The 23,624-nt window shown below is 38.1% G+C and overlaps 1 protein-coding gene across 9 annotated transcripts in view; it reads right to left on the reverse strand.

The window, feature by feature from the left end:
- Window positions 1-10,630: 10,630 nt before the first annotated feature.
- Window positions 10,631-23,624, reverse strand: part of CIB2 (calcium and integrin binding family member 2) — a 38,853-nt gene continuing 25,859 nt past the window's right edge. For 6 of the 9 annotated variants that reach the window (XM_085070918.1, XM_085070916.1, XM_085070917.1 and 3 more), the window contains 3 exons: window positions 17,518-17,665; window positions 17,234-17,429; window positions 10,631-11,725 (listed from right to left, as the gene is read on the reverse strand). In XM_085070918.1, the coding sequence (XP_084927044.1) occupies window positions 11,704-11,725; window positions 17,234-17,429; window positions 17,518-17,665 (366 nt within the window). In that variant the 3' untranslated portion in view covers window positions 10,631-11,703. The remainder of the gene's footprint in view (window positions 11,726-17,233; window positions 17,430-17,517; window positions 17,666-23,624) is intronic. The other 3 variants (XR_014854350.1, XR_014854349.1, XR_014854348.1) reach the window with 3 other exon arrangements.

Genomic DNA, 23,624 nt, shown 5'->3' on the forward strand with positions numbered 1-23,624 from the left:
TTTCTGCAAAATGTTATCCATGCTGTCACTGCCAAGGTAAATACTGTCACCCTACTATAGCCTGATTATGTACAGTACCTGCATATTGTATCACATATTATTTTGAAGGCTGAATGGATTTGGCCTGCTGTTATTTAAATTATTTGGAAGTGGGGAATGAAAAAAACTTTCCTAAGCTTTTTCTTTAGTCAACAAAGAGGCAAAATATTATTCCAAAAGACTGTTTCTGATGCAGTTTGTCATTCTACATTCCTCTGCCTTGCAGTCACCACAATGTTCATGAAGGACATCACAGATTATATTCCCAGAATATACTTTTTTCTTCTATACAAACAAGTCAGCCAAAGAATTACATGGTCTATTCTAACTGATAGCAATGTTGCACTCTCCAGCATTATTCTTTAAACACTAGATGGTGCTCCTTTCTTCTTGCAGAGTCACCATTTGTGTTCCCCTCTCAAAATGGAAAAAAGATACAAGCTGTGAATAAGCAGGGGAGTTTAGCTGCAGTTTCTGATTCAGTAGGAAAGATCTTATTTAACTTCAGTTAACTGTCCCAGCTAACACCCGTTGAGCATACAACATGAAATACATTGAGTCTGGGGGTTTCTTGCTGTTATTGCCCTGTGTTTTATCAAGAACTCTTTACTATGAAAAAGCAACAATTACACAATTCAGTGAATGGCAGCATTGATTTCTAGTTGGACATCTGTGATTTGACTTGTGAAGATATCCAGGCAAGTTGGTAGCCATGTAGAGGAGAAAGAGTCAAACTAGACCCCTTATGAATAGAAAAGCAGGAACTACTTAACTGTGGCAAGGAGCTGAGCAATCCATATGCACGTAATGGTTGGCCTGTCAGCATCCATGTGGATCCTGATGCCTGGGGAACTTCTACAGGGCTTGGCAGGAATGCTGAAGAGGAAAAGCAGAATTTTGTGTACTGTTGTAGAGATTAAATGATTAATGGGTAGGAGATATAACCAAAGATAATGACACAATTAATGAAACACAATTATTTCAGCTGCTTACAGTGTAACTTACTTCCATTTATTTGTATTTCTTTCTTTATATTATTACATAATAGGATATACTCCTATGTAATACTTCTCTTTTGGAGAACCAAATATATACATTTAATGGGGACTTACAGAAGTGTCCAGTAAAAAGAAAGATTCTATGATCACCTAGATTTACATCTGACCATAACTGCTAAATAGCAGTTATACAGTCCATTAGTGTTTGAAGTTGTGCTTATTTTCAGCACAACATTTCAGAGGCCCAGCCAGTTTTCTCACCTTTCTATCACACTGGGGGCCTTTTCCTGATCTTTTAACTCATTTCTTAGTACACTTAGTATCCTGGCTGACACCTTTCCATTGTATTAACTGCAACCACAAAACTGCATTTCTTCAGTAGCCTCTGAACTTCCTTCTTTTCATGTACAGCAGCTGTGGATCCCTTCCCTCCCTCCATTTAAACTGCAATAGAAACCTCTTCAAAGACAGAACAGCCAAGGCTTAATGCTGATGTCAGGTCATTGCAGTCATGGGCATATTGAGAAACCTTCACTGTCTTGTTCAAGTTGTCTTTCCCAGGAATTGCAGGTTGTTACAAGCCCAGACAATCTGTGTGCCTCCAGTGGATGATTCTGTATTACCTTATAGCTACAATTTACACACAACCCTCAGTGCCACCTGTACCCACTGCTGTAATTCTTATCCAGATACGTTCTTCTTATTTCTTACCATTTTATCTTCACTTTGAACGTCCATCTCATAGAAAGCTTGGATTAATTTCCCCAGTGTTTAGATATTTAACTGAGGCTTAAAGCTACAGTGGCAGGTTCAGTATAATCCACACATGGAAGGTATGTTAATAAATCTATTCACTCCAGTTTCCATCTAGCATCAATGGGAAAGCAGCAGATAATGATGGAGAGCAAATCATTGCAGTGTTTGAACTTCAGCAGGATGAATTCCAGCCTAAATGCTTTGGACAGGAACTTTTCTTTTGGTGTGGACCATGAACTGCTTAACATACTTATAGGTATTAGCTAGAACTTAAACAGTCACCCCAGCTCTTTGCAAATAAGCCTTCTTCAAATCCTTTTAATTTTTGAATTCTTAACTTTATAACAAGTCCATTCATCACTTTTCAAGAAATAAATCAAATATTCTAATAAAGGGTAACTGTATTTGTCAAAGCTGAATGGGACAAAAACCCCTACAGTTGGTGAACTGAAAGACACTTACGCATGTTAAAAAAAAAACCAAAACCAAAACATAACTAATATAATCTGAACTAAAAATAGGGAGATTTAGCCAGACTATTTGGTCTAGAATCCAGGCTACATTTGTCACATGAATATTATTTTGCAGGAAATCTCTATTGCTATTTGTTTCCGCACAAGACAAACATTACCAGAGCAGCTTTTCCTGTGGTTTTCTGTTTTGGAACTCCTGGCTTTGGCTCTGTAGAAGGACAGGAAGCACACGGACAACTGAGGAAACACAGATTCAAGAGTAAGTCACAACATTTAAATCTGGAGCCAAAGTAACCCCAAGTCCTTTCCAACTGAGGCAGATATTGAATGGTAGTGTTATCTAGGAAAAGGTGAGAGGAAAATGATCCCATCATATCTAGACAACTGCTCTCCTGTATCCAGTGTTTCTAGAATTATATATGCCAAATTTGCAATTATACTTGTCAGAAAATATTGTACACTGCAGATGGGGTCAGTCTGAGGAGTGCCAGCTTACACCAACAGCGCTGCATTCTCTTGCCCTTTGGGGTACTTAGGAGCTCTTCACAAAGGTGATGGAATGGATACCCTACTCAAAGCCATTAACAGCTCTAGCAACCACTTATGTTTGGAATCTTCTGAGGCCTTCACCGAATTACCCTCAAGCATTTACCACAACAGCTACCGAGTCACAAGACTGCTGTGTACTGACATAACCCAGTTATTTCCTGCATGCAACATCTACAATCTGAAGTAGGGCCTTTGGTGAGAAAAGGAATAGCTTACATAATGTATTCTGCAAGGAAGCAGAGAGGAGAGAGAGCTGGCAGAAGAATGTTGGGAGAAGGCTGATGGAAGAACTGAGACTAAGCAAGGAGTAATGAGGACAACTGAGATGGCTTATTTACTGTCAGGACATTAAGTGTAAATCCAAGCTCTTCAGTCCCAAATGAGACACAATTCCTGAAGAAGTGATAAATTTACCTGAGGAAAAAGGGTAGGATATGGGCAGTACTTGTGGCAACCTCTAGCACCAAGTGTGTTCAGATCAAGAGACAAGAAACATCAGTTAAAGGTAGAACTAAGGGATCCACTGAACAATACAGCCTGACATAGAATCAGAACCAGCCCTGGCTGGGTAGTTCTGATACAATGTTTGGCAGGGTAATTGTGTACCTAAATACAGGGTTGTGCTGCTGTGGCTGTACTGCTGGGACTGAGGACAGCCCCAGCACCAAGGCTTTTTGGCAGTATTTTACACCAAGGTATGGTTTGATAATTGTTATTTCTCTGTTCAGGCATCCTCAAGGTACTGATAGACATTTGCAGTTACAGCTGAACAAACAAGCATAAGTAAAAGAAAATAAATAACCCCCCAAAAGATCATTTTTGGGGACAAAATTACAGTATTTACACTTAATTACTGTAATCTTACAGCAGACAAAATGCTAGTACTTAAAGTAGAATGACTTTTTTAACCACAAAACTCTTTCTCATAGTGTCTAGACACTCTCCTGTGCTTTTTGGCAGACTCTGGATACAAACTATACATTTTGTTCCTAGTTCAGTGATGGACAAAATACAACCTTTCAGAATAAAAACCTCTGCAACCATATACCCACAAAAGAAAAAAAGTTGGTTACATAGCAGTTTGGGCTCATCCTCCATAACCTATCTAAGATTTTTACCAAAATATCTTGTATCTTCTTGTGAACTTTGGAAAAGCTCTATTAAAAACATCTAGTAGTGCTCTGCGCTTTTGCATTTCAACTGGATTAAAGACAAAAATGCAATGAAGAGGAATTTCTATCCTCCAGATCCCAAATTAGTGGGAGTATTCCAGAAGCTCATGTAGCTATTTCTATTCTGTTCATTTGCTTTTACTGACCATGTGCATACAAAGAAGCATCAGGCCAAAATTCCATTCTCACTGGTACTACAATGGAATACAATTTTTTTCTGGTCTAAACTCTTTTTAGCAGCTCATTATGCTCATAGATAAAAGATGCAAACCAATCAAATCATAAATCCCTGCTATGCCTCACAGACAATTATAAATCAAAGTTGACAACAAACCCCCAAACTTCTATTGTGAGCTAACAAAAATCATTAGAGAAAGGATATAAATTGTTTCATTAGTTCAAAAAAAAAAAAAAAAGATAAAACAGGTAAAACAGGCAGCCAGCAACACTACTCCAGTGTCACAGTCAGTAGAAACATGAAAAAGAAGGATGGTGTTAAATAGAAAGCAAATCCCATTCACAAAAATGAAATCATCAATGAATCTTGATTTAAAATTATTGCCACAATTGTCTTTTCCTCCTGTCCCTATAATGGATTTCTAAGATAAAAAAGTTTAGAAATTGGCTGCCTCAGCAGTCATAGAGGTGACTGAAGATCCTACTTGGGGTCAGAATAAATCATTAGATGTCCAGGGAAGTGACCTTGACTCTCTTTCCTTTGGCATACCCTTAATTTTCCCCTTTTTTAGTGAAATGTAAGAAGAATTAAAGGCCACTAAGAATCACATTTGTAGATTATTGGATCAGACATCAATTAAATAATCCCACCTGCTTTATATCTTAGGTAAATAGGACAAGAAAAGGTAAGAGGTTTTGTAGGGTTCCAAACCCAGGTCACTGAATCAAGCTTACTGAGTTTCATCATGCATTCATAACCCCTCAGTTTCATTTTTTTAAGTCAAGGTTTTTGCAAGGCTCTTCTCAGATAATAGCTCAGTTTTCCCTGCACTGTTAGTCTCCAGGTGAATACAGCAAAGGAACTGCAGAAATATTGGGTGTTCTACTCGATCTCTGCTGAAAATATGAATAAGAGTGAACCTTCAAAGGACACACTGATATTTTCAAAGGGATGTAACAAATCTCGGCTTTCTTCCCAGAAGGAGTTTGGTCAAAATATGAAGATCCCATTTAAAGTATTTCCTCTGGCTTTACCAGAATTTGTTTTGTCAAATACTTACTCATAATGTCGAGGGCAATGGCATTAGTGGGAAATCTGCAGCCTCTTGTGTACACATTGTCCTCATTTCAAGCAAGCAAATGAGAGGGAATGTTAGCTGAGATCCTTACAGTTTTACAGGAAATAGAGTGAGAACTCTGATGTATGTGTTCTTTATGAGAACTCTAATGTTCTTTTTTTAGTGTAGGAAAGCACAGACTTTAAAACAGAATGTGTCAGCTACAGATGAAATGGCGAAGGAAGTTTTTTTGCATTTTTCAGTAGTCTCAGATCATGTTTTAATAAGCTCTTCAAAACCAAAGGAACATACTAGAGATAATTACCAGTTCACAATTCCCATTTACTTATCTGTCATACAAAGTTTTGATATTTTCTTTCATTTTACATAGTGTCTCATGTAAAAAAATACTTGCAGTAATTCTGTTTTCCATCTCTGCCTGCACATTAGCATTTCTTCACAAACAGAATAATTTATTATTTGCAGGTTTTGATTTTTTGTTTATGCATTCCATGCTTGAATAAAGCAAAATATTATTTAAGGACCTGATGCCTGCCTATTGAAGTGAGTAGGAGTCTTCCTATGGAAATCCAGCTCCCAAGGATATCTGCCTACTGCAGAATTATCACAGCAAGGAAAAAACCTCCTCTAAGCAAATCAGGCCAAGCCTATTGCATTAATAACCCACTGTTTAACTTGGTGAATTTCTTGGAATGAAACAAAACACATTAACATCTCTGGGCACCAATTATTCCCTCTGCTTTTTCAATTAGAGGGGATAACTGGATATGGAAAAAATACTGAGAATTAGTCACATGGGACTGAGTCATTCCACTAGGAATATTTGCAAGGAAATTCTGCAGAAAGCCAAAGTTTAAAGATGTGTACTAAGAGGGATTTTTGAATGCAAATTCTAATGCTACTGTTATTATGAAGATGAGTGAAATCACAACAGGACATTCTATACCTCCTTATCATATTTGGTTATATCATTAGAAGAAAAATAGTCACTAAAATCACCATAAAAGAGATGAAATATTTTAAACATAGGAAAGGTCTTACTGAATTTCCTGGAACTGAATTTATTTCTGTGAAAACACACATCAACTAACCCATTTGTCTAGGCAGAACAAAAACAGTCTTTCAGTTTCTAACTTCTTCTAGAGAGAATTCTCTCTGAATCTACAGCTTTTTGTATGAACTTTCTATCTGTGTAAAGAAAAAAAAAATAAAGCATCATCATTTTTGGAAAACCCAAAATACCATTTTGGTTAAAATATCAACATTCTTTTTCCTCTCAGGGCCGACTAGTCCATGATGACAATGTGGTCACAGTACCAAACCTGAGAAAGTTGAAGAAGAGTTTGGACTACACTCTGAGGCATGTGGTGTCTTGGGGTGTCCTGTGCAGGGCCAGGAGCTGGATTTGATGGTCCTGATGAGTTCCTTCCAAGTCAGCACATTCTGTGATTCTCTGATTCTATAAGCACATGTCTAAGTAGGAGATCATTTCCTTTCAGCTTGGATGGGGGAAAATCTGGTGAATATCAGTTTATTTCTAAGCACCATTGAAGTAACCCTGAATATTAGATTGCTAAAAAAAGCTTACTAATGTTCAGCATGAGTTCACTATCACTGCTGCCTCTGGGGTGATGTGAGGAACAGACCACAACCAGTGGGGATGGGAGGCCTGTGAAAAAGCTGTATGTGGCTTTTGGACAGATGAATGCTTTCTCAGAGCAAACTGAAAACCATTTCCATCAAGTAAACAGAAACACCCTGTACCTGCTTTCTCAGAGCTCTACATGAGGGACCAGACCAAAGCTTTCCATTATCCCCCCTTCCACCAGCAGCTACCAATTCCCAGGGCTTCTCAGTGTGCAGAGCACAGGGCAAGCTTGATCCCTATTGAATTGCCCAAGCTGTGATTAAGCCCACAGCAATGAGTTGCCTTGCTCCTGGCAGGCTGCCACATCCACTGATTTCAGTGGAGAAAAGTTACAGTTAGAAAAGGAGGAGGCTGGCCTGGTGCCCACAACCCTCTTCAGCAGAGTTAAACCACTCTGCCTTACATTTCCAGGCACATATGGCCCCAGTCTGCATGTGCAGGAACTGGAGAGCAGGGTACAAATGATGCCTTGTGCTGCAGGGCGCGTGAGCACACACTCAACAGCCACTGATCCTGTACCTGCAGAACGCACACAACAGGAGTCTGGGATTTCTGCATAAACACATCTGGCTCTGAGCAGATCCTGAGTGAGAAAGTGCACAGAGAAGGAATCATCTACATTGCAACTGCAAAGCACCCAGGGCTGACACACCTGGCTGGAGACAGTCAAAGGGAAAGGGCAGTGGGGAATTTCATCTGGATTGTGAAATTTCTTACAGACAAAAATGGCAGAACTTACAGGTAAATAAAGGCACTTTTAGCTGAAATGCTGATGCTCTTTTAACTCTACCAAGAACAGTCCCTTCCTTTTCCTACCAAAGAGAATTTGATAGTCACACAGTGTCACTAACATCTCTACAAGACACCCAAAACTGCAAAATGATACAGACAAAGGAGGAGAACATCTGTTCGCTGTATCCTGTACTTCTGTCTCAGACACACATCTTCCTAGGACATGAACAATTATAATTTTATTATCTTTAATGTCTTCCTCATCAAATTTCGCTCCATTGTCTGTCCCAGATGAGGTGTATTGGGCAATAACATTATAAACTCTTCATAATCCTGCTGTTATTTCAGCCAGAATTGTTTTACTGAGGATTCTGAGCTGACAAGCATAATATTTCCCATTCCACAACAAGAACTCTACCCTACCTTGTATTCTGTTATTTCAGAATATAATCTTAACCTATTCAGGTGTCTAGAATATGGGTTTTTACAGCTTTGGCAAGAAAATCCCTTTTTAATTTTCAACATACATTTCAATTTTCAGGGAATTTAATAAAACATATTTGTATTAATATGCAGTTGAGACATGCAAAACTTTTTCTGTAATTATGTACAGTTTTAAAATCAGTAATTAAACACAGTTTTCTATTTTTATTTGTGGTATTACAGATTCTGTATAGTACCCTGTTTTTCAGTTTAACATTTAACCGTTAAATGAAGCTGTGACTTGCTGTGGTGTTGTGGTGCCACCTTGTGAGGTTTCACCGTAAATGCCTCTGACACGTACAAGGAGATAAAAATTAGCCCTGGGGAGAAAAGGAAAGGAGATTGTTTCTGTGTGACTGCAAGAATTGCAAGAGATTCCAGCACTAAGCTTGTTGACAAAGAGGAGCATGTGGTTATTGGCTAAGAAAAGAGCATTCAGCATTTTAAGATTACATTAAAAGGGCATGAGAGGGCACAAAGAACTGCAGCAAAACCTCAAGTACTTTCTCCAGCACAGATCCAATTACAGACAAGATTTGATTCCCCTGAAGTCAGCAGTTACTGGAGATTAACGTGGAAGTAACGCAGATCAGATTTTGGCCTGCAGGCTGTTGCAAATCTCAGCTTACAGTACTTTCTTAAAGCAATGATCAATTCAAATAACTTGGTTATTTCTTACTTTTTGATACTGTTTTCTTTACATTCACGAGCTCTTTTTGTGATGCTTTAAATGTATATTAATGGGAGATCATACCCACACAGCTATTTTTATAGAGGCTTTAGGTACTGGTTTTCATTTTTCTTTGTCCATTTTTGAAAGAATATAGTAATGTCTATTCATATTCAACACTTTTTAGCTTTTGGGCTAAATCCAAAACTGTTTTAAATCTAAATCTCTTACTGTTTCAGTTTCTTTCTACATGGTCTGATGCTCTTTTGGAGTAAGGCTGGTTGAAGAAACACTTGCTGGTGAATCTGTTAGGCTGTGCCAGTAATACAACTGCCAAAAGCCAGCTGGTTTAATACCTCTTGACAGGATTCAATTTGCATCACACTGAACTCCTATTTACTCAACAGTCTGTGAGAAAAGTTTCAGTCATAAGACATCCAACTACAGACAAGTAAGAAAATGCAAACACAAAGCTCTGCAGAAATCTATCCCTTACCTTTGCCATCAGGTGCTGTAACAACTTACCCACCACTAGGCAGTGCTGAGGTATTTAGTGCACATATTTCTCCCAAACGCCAGGGACATACAAGGTTTCTCCGGGTTTTGTTACAGGACGTGAACACAAGTCGAAAAGATAAAGGCAGTTAGGACAGCTGCACACATTTTATCTGCAGTGTTCTGCAAGAATTCTTCTCTAAGGACAGGAATATTTTTTCACAGTGTGCTCCCAATTTCTTTTTCTCTTTGTTTCTCAGCTCAGATGGATGACTCCAAGGTCAAACATCTGGCTGCAAGCTCAAGTGTCTCTTCAATTGCTTTGTGACATTTAGGTCAGGGAGGACACAGGAAAACAACACACTGAGCACATTCCAAGGCAACTGAGTTTTTCCTTTAAGAGGCAAATACAATGCAACCATGGAATGACACAGTGTCAGGAAAACAGGAATTTTAGGTAATAACAATCTTAAAACATAGAAGACGAACGTTGGTGTCGAAAGCAACTGATCTGTCATCAGCACCAGGCCCTTTTTGTCTAAATAATCTCATCCAGAATCTTGCAACCTGGTATTTTACAACACATTGTAATCATATCTTCCTACACAACTCACAAGGCTTCCAAGATTAAATGCCTCTCTTGAAATTAAAAAATAAAATAAAAAAAAATATTTAAAAATTAGGCTGATAATTCAATTAATAGGTAATAATTTTAACATAATCTCTCTTAATGTCAATGTCTTGCAAATAGATTGATGCAGCCGGTACATCTAACTTAATCTGCTCAAAATGAAAAAGAGGTTTGAATCTCTTTTTACTCAATTAGAACTGAATATTAGAATTGATGTCTGTTAATTCTAACTTGGGTAAGGGAATTCAGGTTTTAGTTCCTTTATCTAAACAGAAATCAGTAGGAGGAAGCATTAAAATGCTATAAACATCACTGAACATGATTGCTCTAAACTGTATATTACAAATAAATATTATTACTAACATACAGGTTTCACTTCCACTGTGCAATCTTAGACAAGACTGTCCTGTATACCTTGAATATCCAAAATTTCCATTGAAAATTTTAGTGTACCACCATACTGCTAGAGAAATATTGCTCCTTCATTGATAGTGTGTAAATCTAACAGCAATCTACCCTGCAAGCTCACCACACAGAAGAGTTTCCAAGGTAGAAAAGCATCGCCATCCCTACAGAAATGATAAAAAGGTTAGGTTCTGTACTTAAGCAACTTTTTCAATAAGAATAACACATTTCATCCTTTGAAAGATTTAACTTTATAGTAATTGGAATAATAATCAGAAAGGAAATTAGTGTGTGTTCAGCCTAAAAATTCTCAAAGCACAACAGAATGCTTCAAAAGTTTTAATTGTGATGACTTTGATACAGAAGCCATGTAAGTGACAGAGCCCTTCTATTGACTGTTAGAACAGTAATTAATACATGTATGATTGTCTTCAGTCCCCAGTACCTCAACAATACTGGAAGTGGGGAAAAAAAAAAGATCTAGCTGATTTCCAGCTGGAGGGGAAAGAGAAACATAGAATTGCATTCATGCATTTTATGGGAGAGATTGCATAGCTTGTTTAGAAAGAAAATGTCTTTTTATGTCCTTAATAGTAGTTCTGTGCTTCTTCAACTTCTTCATGAGTTATAGATGACCATGTTCCTCCATTCAACATTATCAGCCCACAGAATGAGTAAATGCAGGAGCCCCTTTGAGAATAAGGACATAGTTTTACCATTTATCTTGGGAAGAAATTAATCACAGATGCAGTTTTCATATACAAAAGGCAAATATTTCAAGTTTTATAGGGACACAACAATCCATAAAATATTGGTTGAAGGTAAGCACCAAACCCAGCAGTTGCCATTTCAATGGCTGAAAGGCAAACCTGGGCTGTGGTTGTCTTCAACACGGGGAGCTTGATCTTGACTGCAGTTCTTTCACCTCAGACATTTTCCATGCAAGATCCCCAAGCTGTACAACACAGTGATAGAGGCATCTCATTATTTAAGGCCCATGCTTTCTTTCAAAGACTCTTGGAAAACACACCAAAGCTAATCTTTCTCTCAATCTTTTTTTTTTTTGCACTTTTAAGAGCAGTATTAAATATTCATAAATATAAAAACTATGTGGAAATACCTTTAATAATATTCTGATTCTGACTGTTAAAAAAATGGGGAGGAAAAAAAGAAAAACCACAATCCAACAACCAACCATCTTTGCCAGAGTGCTTGGCCAGCAGTGAAGATAAAAATGTGACTGTTCCAAATATCCTGTAGATCACATGACGTTTGTGTCTCTTTGTGAACCAGAATTATTTCAGTACCTTCTGCTGAGTTCTAAGAAGCCCTCATTAGAGGACAAAAGCCCCTGGAGTGCCTGAGATTCAGAAAGGCTGGACTGGCAGAGACATCTTCAGATTCTTATGTGGAAAGTACTGCACAAGAAAGAAAAAGATTAAGAGATATAAACACATTTGTCACTGTGCACAACATTTTCCTTTAAGTACAAAAAGGAAGGTGCTATGTAAAGAAATTGACTCTTTCCTTTGGTGCTTTGAGAAGATTTTAATATTAAGGGAGAAAATCCCATCTTCTGAATTCATTAGCCCAGGGGCCAAGCTCAGCACTGGATTGAATCAAGTGTAAATTGCCCAATTTATTGGATATGGAGCAGAGCTAAATGTTTCCCAATGGTACTTGGGCTATGGCACAGCATTTGGGTTCTAAACAAAACAAATTAGGCAGGTAAAGTTGTTTCTTTTGTTGGGACAAAGAGATCCTGATTCTTATCTTCTATTTGTTCTTTGATACAGGCAAGCAGCAGATTTTATACTTCCAGCAGTCTTCAGAAGAGCTCCTGAGCATCTCAGCAGGACAGGGAGAGACAAGTTAAAGTGGGTATGCTGAAACCTCACTATCTACAGGCTGCAGGCTCTGTTCACTGCCCTGAGAGTATCACCTGTAAGTTTCTTTCTGGGCTGACTGAAATGAGAATAGATTAATATGTATTTTTGTATGTAAATTCTGTAATTTTGTTGCCTACACTGGAAGAAAACTATCTTGGAACATTTGAGAGGCTGAAGAGTTCTGGATGCACGCTTTTTGGATTTTGTTTTACCAAAAAGAATACTCTAACTTAATTACAGCTATTAGATTTGAATCAGAAATTCACTAAAGGAAGCTTGTGGTATGCATTTGGAGGAGATAAAATTTCATATCCACCATGGTCCCTAGGAACTTTGTCCCTAGGAATTTATTCAATCTGGGTGACAGTAAAAGATATGCTGTATAGCAGCCTGGCACACTAACCTAAGTACTGTGGGAGAGAGCAGATAGTGATGCAAATAGTTTCCTGGCACTAAGGTTTTTTAAACAAAAGAATTATAAATATCTTGTTCACAATTCAAGAAATGTCTAGAGACTATATTAATCCAAGCTCTCAAAAATTAACTCCCACAAAAGTAATATCTAGGGGCTAAAAAATCCATAACATTGTCTGTGAAAACATTTGAGGCATGACTCCTAAAAAAAATCCATCCAAATCCACATAACTGGAAATCTGGTAATTGGAAAAAAAATTCTATTTTTATCAGGGTGTCATTTTGCCTTTGAAGTTTCAGCTTTTTACTAAGAAGCACCTAAAATACTCTGTGAAAAATACTGACAAAAATTATTCCCTTCCAATGTTTCTTTGCTAAGCATCTCTTGCCAATTTGTCACTAGCGCTATTATTAGCTGTTGAGAACTAATTAATCTGCCTGTTGGGACAGTCTTGTGAGATGCACATTCCCTCCAAGAGAGCTTCCTTTACTTCAGCATTTGGTAGGATTGGAGCCACAGCATCAACTGGTGGATGGGCAAAGGCCCACCGAGGTTTCAGAAATACTGCATTTCCAGTGCCATCACCTTGTTTAATGTGTTGTTTCCCTGTCTGGCTCTGGCAGCTCCCAGGTATTACTAATGCCATATTCCTCTCAAACCCCACTACATATTGTTACAGCATGCTTCACCCTCAGGCATTCAAATAAGCTGAAACTTCCAGGATGATTTATACAACAATTTCCTGTGGAAAACGTAACCAGTCTTGTAGAACAGGACACTTAGCTAGTGCCAGCTCAAACTGCCAATGCTTCCATTAAACTACAAGCAGCTTCTTAATGATAACAATTTTGAGTGAAATAAAACTACTGGGATCAAATTTTCTGAACTAGTAACTGTCATTATCATTTACAGCTTAGTCCAGCTTCCGGGATAACAGCCAACTGCATAGATCTTCCCTGCTTAATGATTAACAGTGCTTTCTTCTAGTCTGGAAAAAATTCCTCAGCGACAGCAGTGCAAATCAAGCAACAGACTTTATTGCATCTTCATTTGCCTGACAGCAGCACAAAGCTGGCAAAGGCTGTCTGCAGGAGATTAAACCTACACAGGGTCATTAAGTAAAGGTTTCAGAAAGGAGTGATGAGATAAGGAAAATCAGTTAACATACAGTGGATGAACTTCAGCTCATACCAGCTCAAAGCCTGGATCCTGGTGCCAAAACTAATGCCTGCTGTGTATGTTTAGTAGGCATGATAATATGACAGCTTTAAAAAAACCCAGCAAGTGTAAAAAACATGCTTCAAAACCTGAGTACACATTGCTATAAGAATCTGACCTTCAACCGTTTTCCACAGAGTAAAGAAGATATTCCTCCTCAGTAACTCCAAATCTCATGTTAATGTTGATGATAATTTATAGCTGGATGAAAGTCCTCAATGTTTGTCTGAAGTCAGGTGAGCACTGGGCCCACATAACAGAGCAGAGAGAACAAAGTGTTCTATGGCTTAGTACAGATCACCTGTTCAAGCCATGGCAGAGCCAGGGATAAAACTGAACTGCTAGAAATCCTACATTTCCTCCTTTTAGGATGTAAAGAGGTGGCTTTTGGTGGGGCGAAAAGACAAAGAACAGAGTACAAAATCCTTTACTACAGATAAAAATCATCTGGGCCTTGTAAGTTATTCAGCATTTTCAAAAGGCTCACATATCAGGTGCCTGGATGGTATTGTGGGATCAGATATTCAGAAATATTGACTGCCCATGGCTTCACAGCAAAATCCCTGCAAACTGTGGTTACCCAACATCTCCAATTGCTCACTGGAAATCGTTTTCAATGTGGCTGTTGCTTTGGTTCCTAGGTGTTCCATTTTCACAGCCGCTGAGCAGCTGAAAGGGTAAATTATGAGACTCTCTCAGGCTTTCTTGAATTTAAATACTGGAATGTGCACAATTCTGGAATTTAATTTGGCATAAAAAGTGGAGATATACAAAACCAAATTAAAATATTACTGTCTCTGGATATTGATGGGTTGGTATTTCTTCCATGTGTCAGCTTAAGATTTCAAATGGACACAGTGAAAACATGTTTTCCTATCTTTTTGCAATAGTAAGAAGCTAGTTCAGTTGACCACTGGCATATAGGGTTGGTGATCTGCTATTAAGACACTTCCTGTGCTTTGCATGCTCTGTATTAGATTACCCAGTGAAGCTGCAACAGCCCTGCCTGCCCTTTGGCTGCACACAGCCCAAGGCCATCACTTAAGACAACCATTGCAGCTGAAGACTCGGAGGAGAAGAAAATGAGAGGCTGGGAATTGAGCTAGAGATTAATTCAGAAAGATGTAAGAAAGCACTGGCTCAGTAAATGAATAGGTAATGTGTCCAAGAGTGTTATGGCACAATTGAACTTAATGGACAGGAACTGGGGGATTTTTTGTGATGAGAGATCAGCTACAGGAATTGCACTCTTGTCCCATGTCACAAAGTCTGTCACATGTCAGCAGGCACTGGTTACTGCCAGAGTGCTTTTACAGGTTCAGTCCCCAGTCAGACTTTGGTGTACCTATTAAACTTCATTAAACTTCAATGAATCCCATTCCAAAAGTCAAATCACTCTCTCTCTTTAGAATACAACATTTACATAGTATTTTAAAAATTAGAATTATTTCCTCAGAACAGGAAGTTCATTATTACAAATATGTCAGACTGTGATGCAGTGCATACAGGAAAAATAGGACTAACAATGTCCTAAAAAAATAAAATACCTTTACAGGTAAAAAGAACAGTTAACCACAGTAAGGCAAAGGTATCAAATCTTCCATGATTTGGATAAAAAGTGGTCTCATGGCGCTGTTACTTTCTTTTCCTGCAGCTGTTAACTCTGGCTGAAACAGAAACCAAACTAGAGAACCTACACATTCTCAATTCTGAGATTTTTTCCATCACACCCTCATTTTCCAATATAGCTTCAAAGACATATTGCTGAACTATGAGAAACATTAGATTCTTCAGAGGATTCTAATATTTTCTTTCCATATATTTCCAGTTAAGAAATTGTTTTCTTTGTACTGTTATCCCCATAGAAGCTGCTATTCATGTAGAAACTGCCTGGTCAGAGGCTCTAAACCAGTGTTTTGGTTAGCGGGTGGAAGGAGATTCTTTTTTACGACATCAAGAGCTCTTAGACCTGAGGACTTGAGAGATGAATCCAATGACCCAGCTAAATTCCTGAACCTGAAAGGATGGGGAAGTTATAATTCCTCTGGAAGCCAGGGGTGCAAAGCATCTGCCTTAAATATGCACCTTGCCATCTTAAGCACAGAGCAGATATCTTGTCACAAACATGGATCCAAGTACATGTGTTTAAACTGAGCAGCTGGATGCTCACTCTTCCAATACTTGGTAGCCTCATCCTATATTTTATTGGTACTCTCCACTTTTTCTTACCTAAACTATAATACTTTGCTTCTTACTTCATCCCTCTTTTTACTCATCATCTCGTCCTGCTGAATACCCAGCACTCAGTGATTTTCACTCATTTCCTCATCTTCCCAAAACATCACAAAACTGGAAAAGAATAATTGTGACAGTCATTCCAATGGCTGCACTGGCAAACATTCCTCTCTGCAACTTTCTCAGGAAATGACTGGACTGCACAGCAGCCTCAGCTTGGAACACTCAGTCAGCAGTTTACAGGCCTCTACAACACAGCAGTAAAGTCAGTCATGGCAGAGGAAACTTCTGAAACTGCAGCTTCTGCTGAATCTTCAGATCTGCCTTCAATTCTTCACATTTGATCACTGTTCTCTACTGCATTTGAAGGTACAGCATAGCCTTTTGATTGATTAAAGGAAGCCCTACTGACCCCAGCAGCTTCTACATGGATAGCAGTATAAAGAAAATGTTTTCTTACCTGGAAATATCTGTTAACAAAATACTAGAATACCTACTGAGCTGAGCCTCACCATAATGATGACATGTATCTCGTTCTAAAAGGGTTTCCATTGATACACTTGATTAGTCAAGGAATACCTGAAATGTATAAAAGACATTCACATTAACTTTGAGTGTCTCCTCTCCAGAAGCTGATGTTTCTCAAGGTTCACAGGAATTATGTGCTTCTGCTTTATTGTAGAATCACTTTAATGTCTTTCCTCAGAAATTTCATTCATGAAAGAAATAATATTCTGTGTTCTGCAGGTCACTTAAAAATTCTTCAAAAAACATTGACTTTTTCAGCAAACAGATCAATCTGTTTCCATGTATAACATATATACAATATTTACACACATTCCTATGCAGACACTAGGGATCCTTGCTATAGGCTCAAAGAAAATATGAATTTGAGATGATAATAGATCAAAATATTTTCCTGAACCCATAGCAACAGGAGTGGAGAGGCAAGGAAGGTGATAATTAAAAGTCATTGAGCTCTTTGTCTAAAGTTAGGAGAGTACTGGAATATGCCCTAGAAAATAAATTGAGCTAGGTATGAAGTCATCCTCTAGTCAGTTCTCTAGTAAAATACTTATGCCTGACATTTCTTGTATTACACTGCACAGTGATATTCTTAAAAAATACCTGAAAGTATGCAAGAGACTCTCTTTTTCTTGAAATAATACCTGAGAAAGTCTGGTGCCTTGGAAATCATGTTTTCGAAATCTGCAAATCCTAATTTCCCATCACCATCCATGTCAGCTTCTTCTATCACTTTTTCACAAACCAGAGTGATTTCTTCTGCTGTCAGCTCTTCCCGGGTCAGCTTGTTGAGGGTTTTTTCCAAGTCTTCTTTACAAATGAAGTTATCTGTGTTAAAATCTAAACAACAGAAGAACCAAAGGTCACCAAGTGTCCCACTTCTTTACTCCAAACACGAAAAGCACCCCAAAGCACTCCCATACAGTACCATAGATCTTAAAGGCATAGATTGCTTTAAGCTCTCGGGGAGCCATTTCACTGAGCACAGAGAACATATCCACAAAGTCATTGAAGCTCAGGCTCCCCTCTCCATCTTCTGAGAAAGACTCCACAATCCTTTCTTTGAAGGGATTTTCCTGTGAAAGACATACATAGATTGATATTTGGAAGATAAAAAAACCCACAGACTCCCTGATAATGAATATTACATTTCATGCTTGGCTCATCGAAGACCACTTTTTCTTTTTTTTCCCCAACATGCATCCAAAAATTTACATTTGTGTGCTCTAGCAGGAAGTTTCAGCAGTCCTTGCTGCTGAATAGGCTTTTATTTTCACACTGATACACGTCAATGTCTAACCTTTGAGAGATCATTTCTAGCACCCTAGAATAAGGCAATATTCTAAAGACTTAAACACACAAGCAAGCATAAGAAAAGCTGCTTTATTTCTCTGAAATACAAAACTAATGTTTTTATAGTAAACCCCAGCATCTTTCTCACAGCTATATAAAACCCCAACACAGATTTGTAGCTGTAGAAAACTTGGAAATCAATTCAATTCCATTGAATATGAACAGCACACAAAGATCACCAAGGCTGTGAGCAGCATCTCATCAAAGCTGTGCTACAGATCTTTTCTGAAGCCAAGACACTGATTACCATATTGATTTATAAATGCAAACAGCTGTGGTAGTGTCATATTAAGTTCATTATTTGTAATATGCATGCAGCATTTTGTTTGGCTTTAAAAGAAGCAGTATTGTGAAAGCTCAGAAGCTCAATCATATATCCATTTAATATTTTTTCCCTCTAAGTTTAATTACCTAACAGGTATTCATAATCCATACAATTATTTTAAATAAAATTCCAAATAACAAATATATTTTACAGATGAACAACCAGAAAATGTTATTTTTTAGTTTACTTGAATTCTTTCTTGATAATTCACATGTAGAACAAAAGCATCTATAGAACATATTTTTGGCATAACTGTGAAGACTAAAAAAATAAATAGCCAGGAACAAGGCTGTTTCAATGGACAGGTGAAGTAGGGACCACAGAGCCTGAGGCTCAGATGACAGCTCATTAAAGTAATCTATACTAAATACAAATTTTCCTGCAGGGTTTGATAACTGAAGGAATTCTACAATAGGGAACAGGCCTACAGATTTCAAAGGGTAGGAGATTAATTAGTTCACTGTTCAGATGAAGACCAAACCAGGCCAGATAAAACAAAATTAAACTGAATAGAAAAGAGGGATTCCTGAAAATAAAAAGACAGCAGCCTCAAAAAGCAGCAGGGTCACATCTCTCCAGAGTCTCAAAATGAAAACCAACACCCCAGAAGCAGGCAGATGGCTGAGAGAACCTCTTTGTAAAAGGATATGTACTGATCACTGATGTCTCGTGAATGATCTGTAGGTACAGCAGGTATGCATCTGTGGGTACTGCTCAGGTTAAAGTACCTCACTTCAATGCCTGCAAATGTTTGTGGAACACACATTTACCTGTTTATGGGATACACACACAGATATGCAGGGAAGAACAATTGGTCCTATTGTTTCAAACTGCCAGTTTCCAAATAAGCCAAAGTAAGATTCATTTGGGCTGAAATATATGAAAAGGCCCCTTTCTTCCTAACAGCACACGTGGTGTATGTGTTAAATGTTTGATATTTGAGAATGCCAAATATCAGAACAGACATCAAAACACATTAGAAATTTATTTTTCATTTCCAAAATGCTGTTTAGTTTTCTCTGGAAAAAACCTGATCAGAACTAAGTGTCATGGTAACAGTAGTAAAGCGACATCTTAGAGGCAGCATTGGGTAACAAACCAGGAGCACGCAGATGCAAATATCCCTATCAGCAGTGAACATCAAACCTGGGACTTGGTGCATTAGAAAGGCTAGGGCAGGATCTCACGGCCTCAATAAGCATATTGCAGTGGTATGAGTTATTTATTTGGCATGTCAGAGATCTTGAAAATCCAGATGAATTAATGAACTAAATGGACTTAAGCCTACTTCTTAAGTAACTCTTTGCCAAATGGATCTCTAAATCCAAAATGAAAAATAAAATCTTTCCTCATATTGATTTCTTTCCTTTAACTTTCTCATATTATGTGTCTTCAGGCAGTATATCTGTGGCTTACACAATGGAAAGTATTAGCTTACCTTCACAGATACTTTTCACATCCTTTCTGTAATTTCATTACCTCTACTCTAAAGAGCACAGATTAGGGTTCCATCATATTTAAAGGAAGAGCCATGGGGGAAGGGAATAAAGGAGAAAATGATACTGTTCTTTCCTAGATTGTTTTCCCTTAAGCACTAATTGTTGAAAAAAAGAATCCATTTAAAGCTAGAAACTTGCCTTGTTAAAAAGCTTTCTCTGTACTCTCACAATAAAAACTAGAGGGGAGACAGAAACAATAAAGAATTGCAACTGAAAAAACCTCTGCTGTTTTGCAGACTGATGTTGCGGCAGTGGCTTGAGAGAATCCTAAATGTGCCATCCACCTTTGTAAGGATCACTTCTACTCACATAATTGTGTCTATGCATTTTTTAATCTCACACAGCATCTATTCCAACATACAGACCTATAACACCTTACAATAGAACATAACCGTTAGTTTTCTAACAAAGCATTATACGGTTTATTCCTGAGATTGCAGCTGAATCTTACCAAGTCACCTGTTATATTCCCCTGTCCTCTGGTTTCCATCACAGACTCTAGGAAAGCACTGTGGGGGCCTTTTGCCATATCTGTTTTGTAGCTTGAGGAATTAATTTCAAGCCTCCAGTCCTATTCCCACAAGCTGACTGCATTTTGGAAATAAGAGATTGCAACTGAAGTTCACAGATAGGTCAAGATAATAAAGTTAGAAATACTAAACAGTCATTACAAAATGCTTATTAATTTTCATATCCACAGAAACACAATGATGATTTTCCCTTTTGTATTTGAATATATGTCCCCACTGACTTGAGAGAATATATTTAAAAACACAAAGCAGTCTGTTTTGCAGACTATTGCAAGTCAGAATCCCTTTAGATGCTTTAATCGGGACTTTTTCAGAAATGATAAAAAGCTTACCTTTCTCAATTTCTAGGAGTTATTAAAGAAAAAAAATCACTGCTATCAGACAAACATTAATATAAAAATGGGTAAATTGTTCATTACCAAAGCTCCATAGGAAAGACTGGTGCTTTAGGAGGGAAGCATAATAAGTGCAACAGCAAATTGTCCCCAGAGCAGATAAAAGCAAGTTTCTTTGTATGGTTTTTTCCTTCTTCCTCAAAATCAATAACTTGGATTTTATGTGTCTATGATTATACTGATGCCATCAAACTACTCTGCAGTGCCTGTGGGGTACTGTTTAAGGAATTCCTGCAGAAACCAAGGCTAAGATAGTGCTAAATTGATATGTTTATGTCTTAACAGAAAAGAGCATTTCATTCACTTAGAAAGCATAACCGTAAACTGATTCTGAACTGGTGACAGGGAACTGCACAGACAATGCTGCAGACCATTGTGGAGGTGCAGGTCTGGGGTTTGACAGAGACAAAGTGGCCCTCTCTTGTGACACTTGGAGCACATGCAGTTGAGATACTCAGGTAAGAAAGGACTTCACAGAAACAAAAAGGGTGGTCTGAAGGGAGTTAAACATCCCATCATAGCTAGAAACAACAGAATGCAGACAAGGATGTTGAGATGAGCTGCAGGCAAAGATTGACCAGAGCAGGGCTAGGGCTTGGGAAGAATATCACCCTGCTCTCTCAGGTGTCATTGGCCATTACATTTGAACCTGAAAACTCACTGAAATTACTTCTAAAATCTCATCCTATTAACACTGTAGAAAGATTTTTGTTTTTTTGAAGCAACTCGTATGCATTCATGCTTAAACTTACTAAAAACAAGGTGCTAACTTCGCTTCTGAAATGTGCAATGGATTTGCTGTTCCCTGTGTGTCCTTCTTGGCTATTGAGTGATTCCTGTGCCTGCTGCCCATCCGGTTTAGCAGTGGATTTATGAACTACCTCACTCCCCACTGTGGCTAATGACAAGGCCTGAGAGGACCAAAGAAGTTTCTGGGTGAGCCAAAACCCAGAAAGCAACAGACTGTAAAGGGAGTGAAACAAAAATGGTTCCCCTCCAGGAGCCTTTTGATGACCAGCTCCTGAGAGAAGGATTGCTCTGCACTGCAATACCCACAGAGAGCCCACACTCCAGGGGAAGAGGCAGAGACTTTGGGATATAGGATTGACATCCACTCACTGCTACCAGTCACAGCCGTCTCTGGCACCAGATCACATTCCCACATGCAGAGCTATGGAAATAACAGGGATAATGTGTGTGAAATGAGTTTGAATTTGAAAAAATACCACTTTTGCTTTCTGCCCAGTCCCACATGGAACAGTCCATACCATGGCTACAGTTTTGCAATATTTATTACTGCAATCTCACAAGTGTCCAGATGCCCCAAAGTTAATCTATTAGACTGGTGCAAGTGTAACCAAGATTGTCAAAATTAGAGACCAGAGACTGCAATGAAACTAATGGAGTAAAGCTCTTTTTTTTTTAAAGTAGCTCTTTTCACTTCAGTGTAATGGTAGACCTAATCAACTTAAAGTACCTTCCCCTTCTTTATTTATTTATTTCTTGTCCTGACTTTCAACTTTTAAGAATCAGAAGTTAGTGAATAATTAATTACCAATTAAAGTGAATGACCATCAGCATTTTTTTTCTTGAAACACAAAAATTCAGACTCAAAATGTTAATGCATGAGGTAAAGATCTTTCTTTATTGTAGCCAAATCTAATTTAGAAAAGTGCATTATTGATTCTATCCGTTTGTCAGAACCTGTAGTGGTATTGAGCTCAACATTGCCAGTAACTAGAAATGTAATGTGTATATGAAAAAAGCCAGGTGCATTGAAATTAGCACTAATTTTATTAGAATTCAATAGACATTTAGGTCATTTATTTCTATTTTAAGATGTAAATGTTGGCTTTGTCTTCACCTTGATGAAAATTTACCGAAGAAAGAAAACACCATAATGATTTGTTAGACAGTCTGGTCAAGTTGCAAAGTTTATAGATTTTTTCTTAGTGTATGAGCTGGAGTTAGTACCTAGGTTGCTTCAAAACTGAACTCTTGGGGAAAGACTCTCTCCCCCTCACCCCCATCTGCACAGGTGACCACAAGATGCTTCACGACCATGATGGATCCCAATTTATAAAAAAGATCCCAGGCATTTTAATATCTTTTTGTGTCAATGCTTTGAAAGAGTTATGGAATAAGACCTAGTGTCCTCTTACAGTTGTTTTACTGGAAACAAGCTCAGTAGCTATTGAAAGCACTTTTCTCTGTGAGCTCCTAAAATCCCTGAAATAAAATGAGTGGTTTGACACCAATATTTCTAAGGTTATTCCACAGACTTAAGACACCTGAGAGAGAATTTGTATAAAATTTAACACTGAATTTGTCCTGTTATTTTCATAAATTCAAGTTCCATTACCCTGGAGACCCCATCTTCTAAAGGAGGGTCAGAAAGCCTCCTAGACTTGTGGTGCAAGAAGATAGATTATGATCCACCTCATATATGGAAGTCTCTCAGGAAGTCTATCATTACCACCTAAGTTTGCTAAGCTAGCCAGAGATGCTCCTGTATCTCAATCTCAATATGATCCAGTATAAAATTTCTGGTTTGCATGGCAGCTTAAGTACCAGGCCTTCCATCTCTAATGTTTTCATAGAACGAGCTGTTCCTTAAGTGTTCAATCTTGTATCACTGAAGCCAAAAAGACTCTGGGAGTTCATAATTTCTCACTTTCTTTTCTAAACTTAGCCCTGATTTGTCACAAAGCAGCTTTCAGCCATCTGGCAGTTAAACTCAGAGGAGTCACAGAACTGTGCGTAAGGATTCCATGTTGCACAATCAAGATCCCAGAGATGATAACATAAACCCTAAGGAATGCTGATGCCATTAGAAAAAGCATAAACATGTTTAGGTGAAGAAACCCGTGCTTACAGTGACAACGAATTCTAAATTATTTCTCAGTTTCTTCAGAAATACAAACTGTCCATTG

This window comes from Lichenostomus cassidix, chromosome 10 (assembly GCF_008360975.1).
Source record: "Lichenostomus cassidix isolate B80296 chromosome 10, HeHo_3.0, whole genome shotgun sequence".
In the NCBI taxonomy this organism is placed as follows: Eukaryota; Metazoa; Chordata; class Aves; order Passeriformes; family Meliphagidae; genus Lichenostomus; species Lichenostomus cassidix.